This window comes from Triticum urartu, chromosome 7 (assembly GCF_003073215.2).
Source record: "Triticum urartu cultivar G1812 chromosome 7, Tu2.1, whole genome shotgun sequence".
Taxonomy (NCBI): Eukaryota; Viridiplantae; Streptophyta; class Magnoliopsida; order Poales; family Poaceae; genus Triticum; species Triticum urartu.
The window spans coordinates 546,225,713-546,235,810 of record NC_053028.1 but is presented as its reverse complement, the minus strand read 5'-3'; the positions used below and the strand labels follow the sequence as shown (position 1 = coordinate 546,235,810).

General features: G+C 47.6%; 1 protein-coding gene across 1 annotated transcript; it reads left to right on the top strand.

Moving 5' to 3' along the window:
- The first annotated feature begins 395 nt into the window (after positions 1–395).
- Positions 396–3,262, top strand: LOC125523069 (CASP-like protein 1E1). Its single transcript, XM_048688117.1, has 2 exons — positions 396–810; positions 2,698–3,262. The coding sequence occupies exons 1-2, from the start codon at positions 533–535 to the stop codon at positions 3,026–3,028; spliced, it is 609 nt and encodes a 202-aa protein (XP_048544074.1). The 5' UTR covers positions 396–532; the 3' UTR covers positions 3,029–3,262.
- Positions 3,263–10,098: the final 6,836 nt, after the last annotated feature.

Sequence of the window (10,098 nt, the reverse complement as noted above, 5' to 3'; positions counted from 1 at the left end):
CGAACTTAGAGTTCATGTAGATGTTAATTAGCAAATCTCAAAGCAAAAAACAAAAATCGTGGTGCTTGAATCCACTGGCTAGAAATGTAGATGTGAGGTACTATATTGCATCTACTCTCTTCGTTCGAAATTAGTTGTCTCGGATATGAATTTATCTAGAATTAAAATACATCTAGATACATTCATTTCTGTAACAAATTCCGAACGGAGGGAGTAGATGTGAAATAGCAATCCTGTTGGAATTAACCGAGACTTTGAGTAAATTTGAGCTAACTCCACTTATTGGGCGGCAAAAAATCCAGTCGACCTCAGTTCGTTACCCGTTAAGACGGTGAGCGGTAGCCATGCTCATCGCGGTGACCCCAACCTACTTCCAACCATAAGTATCGATCCCCGTCCAACGCATTCTTGCATAGAGCCAACCACGCCTAGGCTGCTCCTTCTCTCAGGTAGCGAGTCAGTGACGCACGCTCTCCGTGCCACACCACGACCGCACCGCTTAGCTACCCAAAAGACCGGCGTCCGTCCGGCAATGGAGTCGCGGGGGAAGCCCGGGTTCAGCGGCGCGGGCAGCCTGTCCGGCAGCCGGAGGAGCTACATGGGAGCGGCGGCGGCTGCGGCGCCCAGCAAGCCGGCGGTGGACGGGTGCGGCGTGGCGCTGCGCGTGTTCATCCTGGCGGCGACGCTGGTCGCCGCCGTGGTGATGGGCCTGGACCGGCAGACGGCCACCGTGCAGGTCACCATCGCCGACACGCTGCCGCCGCTGCAGGTCCCCGTCACGGCCAAGTGGTCCTACTCCTCCGCCTTCGTGTAAGCGCTCGCTCCCGTACCTGATTCTTCCCTCTTCCTGGCCGCCAGCACTACATTTAGTCACACATTCACACCACACCATCGTTCTCCAGTGAACAGCTCTTCTAGATTTGTTTCTTCCCTGTGGGATTTCCTTCCGCTTCCTTTAATCTGTTGTTTGTTCGGCGGATATCGATCGGACGTTCATGATGCAAGTACGTCCGCAGCAGTAGTACGTACACATTTGTACCTATCTGGCACAAAGATACAAGATCGACGCCGCGTACGTTTGCGAAATGGGCCAGCCAAGAAGCACATGCAGGCAACCGATTAAATGTTGTCATTTTCATTAATTAGGAAAGTTTGCTGCACTGGAGTAGCATTACTGTAGTCCAGTCAAGGCCAACAAATGCATGCCATTTCGGCCGAAAGCAGCTCTATACCTAGCAGCGTTTGCCGTTCCAGACACAGCAAATTTCAGTTTCATCAGTTAGGCAAAAGCGCTTCTACACTACACACTTTCACCGTCTCCTCCTTGTTTCCGTAAGAATTTCACCGGGTGAGAGGGATCGACGGTCCGCAGGAGATGCAGTTTCGTGCGTGTCCGTCCAGCTGATTCCTACCGCTCACTGCTCGACCGAACCTTTAGTTTCCACGTGCAAACAAGACATTCTCTTTCTCCTACCTAGAAAGAACCTTTGCAGTGCACCGTAGACAAGGATGCGGCAACTAATTAATGGCTAACCTGAATGCTTCGCTCGAGGCCTAAGGGCCGAGAGCTTTTGTGCCCATCAAGAACGCGGTGCAAGTAATGCCCACGTCGATCTTTCTGGTGGTGGTCGGGAAGAAATTGTAAGATGATTTCCGCTTTGTCCACGTCGTCCAGAAACGCATGAATCTTCAGCGGGCCGCGTACGTGGCTGGCTGGCTGGCCCGACCGATCGGCCGATCCGCGCGGCATTATTGCGGAAAGAGATGGATGGATAATCGGATGGGTGCATGCATTAAGCCCCAGCTCATCCGTCACATCCACGGTGGGGCAGACGTGCTCGTCCTGATGGATGTGCTCCGGCCCGAAGCTAGCAGCCGCCAAGCGATTCGGCCTTTTACAAAAGGCGGAGATATGTGGGATACGGATAGAGATTTCCGAAAGGATTGTCGTGATCATGCTTGTCGAGATCGATTCTTTTCGGCCAGAGACGTGTCCGCTTGTTTCAGAGTTCATGGAAATGAAACAGCAGCAGTATACATATGTGGTGTTTTTTTTAGGTGTGTCTAGGGCACATGGCACATCTAGATGTGCTCTAGTTATTACGCATCTAAGTGAGTGAATCATGCATAAAAGAGAAAAAGAAAATATCCACACTAATCTTAATGTAAGATCAATGACATAGGACTTAGATGTGCAATACTTATGACACATCTAGATGGGTTTCGGCAAAACTGTTTTTCTTTTGTCGATAAAAGGGTTGCTTCATAGGCTAGGTTGACGTTGCTTAATTAGTACTCATGGATTAATTCCGGGAAGTTCAACTTTCTCTGCTGCTGATTATTAGAGATGTTGTTCGTACACATTGTGTGCAACTAATTTGAGCAGAACAGACATAGCTATTAAGGACCACTACAAAGGAATTTAAGCACGAAAATGACGTAGATCCCTGATACAGTACGCACATTCAACATCATGAACAGCTAGACGTCCGGACCGGACAGCGCACGTTCAGTACGTGTCATCACCTGCACCGCTCTACGCCCAGGGTGTACGTCGTAGCGTTCCAACTGTATGCACGGCGCTAACACTTGGGCAGCGACATTCGATATATTCTCCTTAAACTTTGTAATAATATTGTTACTGTGTGATGAACCATTGATCCAATGTTAACTAACCAGCAAACATTATATGTGCAGGTACTTCGTGGTGGCGAACGTGATGGCGTGCATCTTCTCGGCGGTGGCGCTGGCGGCATGCCGCAGCCGGAGCGCGGTGGTGCCGCTGATGGTCGGCGACCTGGTGGTGCAGGCGCTGCTGTTCTCGGCGGTGGGAGCGGCCGCGGAGTTCGGCATCCTGGGCGAGCGCGGCAACTCCCACGTGCGCTGGGGCAAGGTGTGCCACGTCTACAGCAGCTTCTGCGAGCGCGCCATGGCGGCCGTCATCGTCTCCCTCATCGCCGCCTTCGCCAACCTCGTCCACCTCATGTTCGCCATCCTAGACGTCCACAAAAACTCCACCTACTACTAGTAACTTAGCTCAGCTGCTGCTGATCCATCATGAACGCATCGGAGATGTCCGATCGATATGCATGCAGATGGTATACCTGATTTCCGTGTGAACTAACGGTCTCGGTCTTAGGCGCGTTGGTTTGATTTAATGGCGGGAGTTGTCGTGCCCATCCATTTTGGCACTGTAATGTTAGCTATTGATACAAATGTATGGAGGATTTTACTTTGAAGTATGAACTAATATCTATTCCTATGTATGGGTCATCTTTGGAGCTGATCTGGCATGAACTAATACTAGCTGAATGCCCGTGTGTTGCCACGGAATAACAAAAAAATACATTGATCAAATAATTGATGCATTTCGAAATTGTATGTCAAATGACAGGGGAGGAGAGAAAAATGATGTACTCCCTCCATAATTAGTACAAAGTTGAGTCATCTATTTTGGAACGAAGGGAGTATTTCAGATTCTATATCAAACGTGATAGCATGTGGTATCCATCCATATAGCAGCACGATTCATTCTTCCGCTTCTTTTCTCCTCAACAGTATCGTGTCTCTTTTTTTGAGCATGACATAAAAACTTAGTGGTCTTTCGGTCAAGCATCTTTCTCATTGTCTCCCCCTCCCCCCGCCCCCTCCATTATGTTCATCTGTCCTTGCTCTAGCATTGTCATCATTCTGGAAGTCAGTAGTCTATATACTTGCCATGGATTGGGCACTTCTCTATAAACTGGTCTTCATGTATCACTGGAAATGAACAACGATGTGCCAAAAAATAGTATACAGGCACCAACTCCCCTTGTATGTCCTCACCGTTGGGGTTGGGCCTATGGATAATCAAGGTAAAAAAAAAGCTTCAATAATGTGAAACAAGTTCATAGTTGATACTGACTCCATCAATTATGATGTTATTTTATAAATTACAAATGCTGCAACATCCTATGATGACATTTTGTTGAATCAAGGGAAGTTTTGCTTCTTGATATACATCAACAAGTATGTCCATGAGTGGCAGGTCCAAGTCCCTCTATTGGTTGAGCCTCTACCAAAAAAGTGAGATGAGTACGAGATAAAAAAGAGGTGCACCAATATCTCATTGGAAGACTCTGTCTAGACAGTGCACATTCTAAGCTCTCCGCAGTCATACTTGCAGACTATTCTTATAAAAAAATAGTAAGGATACAAAGATATGATAGAGCACTTCATCTACTAAATATAGTGTTGGCGAGTGACCTAATTCATTCAGAAGCTTAGATCAGTCGGTATGAGTGCAAATGAAACATAAATGAAGGTATTAGAGAAAACAAAATTCATTTTGAAAGTTCTTTATGCTACATAGATATACAGTAGGGAAAATGACAACAGCTATCGTTTACAAACCTCCCAACAAAGTGAAATCAATAAAAACCAAAGGGGTTCTTCTGTTTCACCAAAGATTTGTTTCATGCCTCACGCCAATCTTGCGTGCAAATAGAAAACTCCCTAAGCAAAAACCTGAATTTAGCGAGGGAGGGTACAAGCATTTACTGAAGTAGTGTTTGTTTTAAACTTGGCTATACAAGGAAAAAGTGAAAGCATCTACCATTATAAACCCTTTTATTTAATTCAAATGTCCAATACAAAATAAGAACAAAGAGTTAGAAGTACATCGTTTACACAGTGGTGGAGGGGGCAAAGAGGCCTTTGATCTCATCAACACGAGAACCAAGCGTGAATTAAATCAGCAAGCGACCATTCAACCATCTGCGGTATCTCCATTACTAAGCTTCGTAGCATTTTAAAACAACTACAGCTGCCGGATTAAATTAGAACAGTACAGAGTAACTATCTGTTGCAACAATTTTGTAAAAATAAAAGTATGCATGATTGACCTATTATTTTAGAAACAGTATGCTGAACTACTAATTGAGTAGTTGTAATGGACAAACTTTGATCTTTGCTTCTGTAGCTAGAAAGAATGCATATACATACCAATAATGTTACTCTCTCTATTCTGTGTGAAGTCGCAGCAGGAGTACATACATCAGTCGGAGCATGAGTAGATCAGACCATGGAGGGAGCCCCAATGCCCCTGGCTATGTACTGCAACATGATATGTACTTAAAACATGTGTAAACATAACACCAACTGGTTATGCAACCCTCAGATTTTGATCACTCCTACAAAATTTGTTTAGATTGATAAAAATATATATTCCTGACGCTTCTTGAATTAGAATATACAGATGTCTCCAAATCAAAAAGGGCATGTGATTTTTAGGGAAAAGGTAGGCGTACACAACTTGCTATGTTATTCCAAATATTTTTCAGATATTCCGAACTCTGTGATATGCTTTTCAAAGAAAAATAAATTAAAAAGATATTCCATAATGCACAGCAGATTTCCAATCTCATAGAGAGAAGTATGTGGAGTGCATAACTCTTGAGGGAAATTAAATATTATTCAAGCTGCAATATACATGAAGAATGAAAATTTGGTCCATACTACTTGGAGGAAAAAAGAAGACGCTAAAATTTTGAATCTACAAAAACTCCATGCATTGTGTGACACTAAAAATGAGAAATAATAACGTATTGAGAACTCCCTGTAGACGGCGTGTAAAAAATCTGCTTGTGATCCTAAATCCTATTAACCAGCTAAGAACTATTCTAAATTGTTAAGCTCATACAACAATCTTCAAAACTTTCCCACTGCTTCTCCTTTGAATGGTTAGGTCTGAGTCCCGCAACGGAGCTTCCAATTTTTTTTATTTCCGAGTTATTTTTCCTAGTTTTATTAACCCGGGTGGCTCTTTAGTATTGCTTTAAATTTGTAGTTATTGTTCTGTAACCAGTTATTACGATTAAGCTCATACCAAATGGCCCAACTCATGTCTTGTCACTCTTCAGAGGATAACCTGCAAGGAAGAACATTTCAGTAGATGAAGAAGAGAGTTCATGTTTTGATGGTCCGTATTCTTTGAATACCATAAAAACCTTGGAATCATAACTTAACACAATATATAGCATGACCATGAGAACACAATTTGTCACCATTCTATCTGTCAAACTTTTATGCCACACATTTAGATGCTGACATCTTTCTCCAAAGATAGTAGGTTCAAAAAGTATTTATTGGGACTCTTAGTATCTATTGGTAGTTCCTGCTTGTTTCTAAGTTTCAGCTTTACTATCATACAATATATTAGTAGGTGATTACAATGATTCATATGTTGTTTGATCAGTGCCACACAAATACCACAACACCAATTATTTAAAGAATTGTATCCACTGTACAATCATGTTTGGACAACTTTAGCAATAAGAACATGTGTTGAACATGTAAAAAAACATATAGGTAAATTCTGAAATTCTAGTATAAGATTAGGTAACCTCGGACTATATTTATTCAGGTATAAAATGGAAGACAATAAATGGGTATCCCCTTGTGAAACATAACATCATGGGAACAAACTTGCCTTGTGATAGAAGGAAATACTGACATGGTTACATAAAAAAAAGATAACAGAGGCGTACTTGTGTGTGTGTGTGTGTGTGAGAGAGAGAGAGAGAGAGAGGTCTTTCTCTCCACTCCTCCTTTCACTCCACCTTCATTCTTATGACCATGTGTGAGCCCTTTATCTTTAAAATCTTGTACTTCTACAGAATCCTTGGACCGTTGAAATTCAACCGGAGACCACCCAATCTGAAATTTTTAATGTATATAAGTAACAGGTTGCAGAACTAACAATAGGTTGATAACCACTCCTATATACGTATAACAAATACTGTGTATCACCAAAATATGTATCATTATCGATCGACATAAGCACACTGCTGATCAAGCATATATACCTTTAGTGGAAAATTCAGTAACCAATCTAGTCCCCGAGTGCACAACATCAGAGAGCTGCAAAGATAATCAATCTCATCTATGTTCAAACTTCAACGAGATATGCAACACTCCCTAAAAACCGAGGTATTCAACACTACCTTTGAGAAGCAATTTCTCTGTTCATTCCTCAGTGAAGAACCAACCAGCCCACAACCGTCATTGGAGATAGGCAATTCCTCTACCCGTCAAACCCATTGCCACCCCAGAGAAAAAAGGTGGAACATCCAAGAGAAAAAAGCAGGGAAGAGGCCAGGCGTGGCTGCTATGCTCCCGCCGAATCAGCCGCACCAACCTGTCGTTCAATCCTTTCCCTGCCAAATCGGCCGCTGACGCTTGTTGTTGACACTGCTACTTGCTTCGCTCGTCTTGATCCCATCTCCTTCCGCCACCTCGCTGCTCCTCCTCCCATCACCGCAATCAGATCGGGAAAGACGAGAGAGAGGCAGCGGCGTCCGACGGGGTGAGAGAGAGATCGGAGAGGCGGCGGCGACGTCGCGTAGATGGCTTGCAGGGCGAGCGTGTCCGGACCGGGAAGGAGGTGAGAGCGAGACGCGATGGGTATGACCGTATGAGTGTGTTCGGCATATCTACCGAAGATGGTGGCGGAGCGGCGGAGCCAGGCGATGGTGGTCGTCACCTTACTCCAGCAGATGCCTGGACGGCAAGATCCACTGACCCAATGACCGACCACGAACCGGAGGAGGGCCGGGGCGTGGTAGCAGGCGACTGCTGCTGCTAGCGGAGAGCAGGAGACCCAACATGCACTCGACGAGCTCCCACGACGCCTGGCGGGGCGCGGCCGCGTGGGGATGGTGATGGCAGCGGTGGCTGCTCGAGGCTGCGCAAAGAGAGCGCCTCTTCATCAAGGGGATCGAATGCGAGGCTGCGGGCTCGTAGGGATCGTGGAAGGAGCGCATGCGTCGTGGGGCTCGCGTGGACAAAAGGGTGTAGGATCGATCGTGGGAAAAAAGGATTAGTTTTCGCGTACGTGGGCTGAGTGGCATGTTTTTTGGGCTGCTGCGATCGTGGCCCTCGCGTGACGCTGATGATTTTTCGTTAATCGCTGTCGTAGGTGGAAAGGAGGAGGTCGAACCATCACGACGTTCGATTTTCCTTTAATAATAGAAATGTATGTATTGGTAACTTTGTGAGCTGATTTGGTCTATTATACCCGTGGTGTGAGAATGGCACGTAGTTGGCTTGTTGCGCCCATCAATTTCTCTATATCAAACTAAACACTGTCAATAAGCCACTCTACATCATAAAACTGCATCGCCCTACAATTTCAATGAATTACTCCAATTTCACGGCAACATGGCACATTACAATTTTAAGATTAGTTTGCATGCTTTAACATTAAGAACAACACCATAAATTCCATTATGTAAAAGGAGAACCAAAGATTTTATGCTTGTGCAAGTCTTGGCATTGGGCTTTATTTGTAGCTCACTGGGTGCCATGGTTTCTTCTCCAGGATGAACCGCATGTGATACTAGTAGACCTTAATTGTTTGGCATGAGCAGCACCATAACCACCCATGACACCACGAATGGGGTGATGGGAGAACATGACGACACGAGAGAGTGAGAAAATAGGCAAGCCGCGGTGACAGGGAGAGGTGCACGACACTCCTTGCAGTTCACTTCGTCAAGCCTCCCCCGTCGCGCCCTCAAACTGAATGTCTTTGGCCGCATGGGGTCATGCAGGTTGGGGCGTTAGAGCATCTTCAACAGGCGCCGGTCACGCCGCGCGTAAAAAACACATATGCCGTGTGCGCATCGGTTAGTTTGACGCGGCGCGTTGCGCCCGCTCCAGCAGCCGCGTTAAAATGCAGCGCGCGCCGCTCCAGCAGCGCGTAAAAAAGTAGCGCGCGCTTATTCTAGGCTATTGGAAAATAGATAGATTGCATAGATTTTAACGATACAAAGGTATTTTACATCGGAAACATAGATTGCATAATAATTAAAAACAACAAACGATAAAACACGAGATAGAATGCATAAAAAAACTAGTCTAAGTCGCTATCATCACTATCGTCATCCTCCTCGGCGGTGTCGTCCGAGGTATCCAGCCAGATGTCCAACCACCGATCATTATCCGGCGTGAAGAACGACTGCCCACCTGCTTCAACGAGATCGGACTGCGCGTGCGCCAACGCCTTGCACCGACGTCTGTCCAACCGTGCCTCGCGGCGCCTTCGCGTGTCCTCCTCGCGACGCCTTGCCCAGTAGGACTGCTCGTAGGCGACGTCCTCCGGGTGGCGGCGCCGCCACTCTGCCATGACCCGCTCGTCCTCCTGGGCGACGAGGAGGCGGCACTGCCGCTCGGCGTGCTCCGCACGGTCTTGTGCCGTGTTCAGACGCGGCGGCGGGGCACGGTCGAGCGCTTGCTGGAGCGTGTAGACATTCTGGAAGTTCATCTGGCCGCGCGGCCGGCCTAGGCGCCACGCCGCCGCGTCGTACGCGCGGCCGACCTCGCGCGTCGTCCCGTACGTGTCGAGGCCGAGCCGGAGATCGCCGGAGCGTATCTCCGCGTAGTAGTCGCCGTCGGGGCACAGGCGGACGCTGCGGTAGCTGGACGCTCCTCGGCGGCGCGGCGGTGGCGGGGCGCCGGGGCGGCGGAGGCGCGTCGGTGGCGGGGCGCTGGAGCGGCGCGTGGCAGAGAGAGAGGAAGAGGAGAAGAGGAGATGTGGAGAGGCGCGTGGCGCGCGCCGCACTTTATAGGCGCGCCGAAAGCGGCGCGCGAGCTAGCGCCTTTTCGCGCGCGCGCAAGCGGTTTCCGCGCGCGAGGTTTTCCCGCCGCCGCTGGAACGCGGTAAAACGCCCCCCCCCCCCCCCCCCCCCCCCCCCCCCCCCCGCGCGCGCTAAAGGCTGCGTTTACCGCGCGCGCGTCGTTTTGTGCGGCCGTTGGAGATGCTCTTAGAGCATTTCCAGCCGTTGGCCCCACAGAGGAGCCTAAAATCAGTGCATGGGGGCTAGCCGGCGCAAAAAAACGGTCTGGGCGCGAGTTGGTCCCCAGTCGCCGGCCCCAGGGCCGCCTCCAGGACCGTCCCCAGACGCGTCTAATTTTTTTTAAAAAAATTCTCGGCAAAGTTGGGTTAAACAGGGCTAAATTTCGGCAAACTTCGACATATATTAGACATGTTCATGTTCGCGACGTGGTACATAGCAAATATAAACTAAAAAAAGAAATCGTTGAACGCCGAGTAGTCGT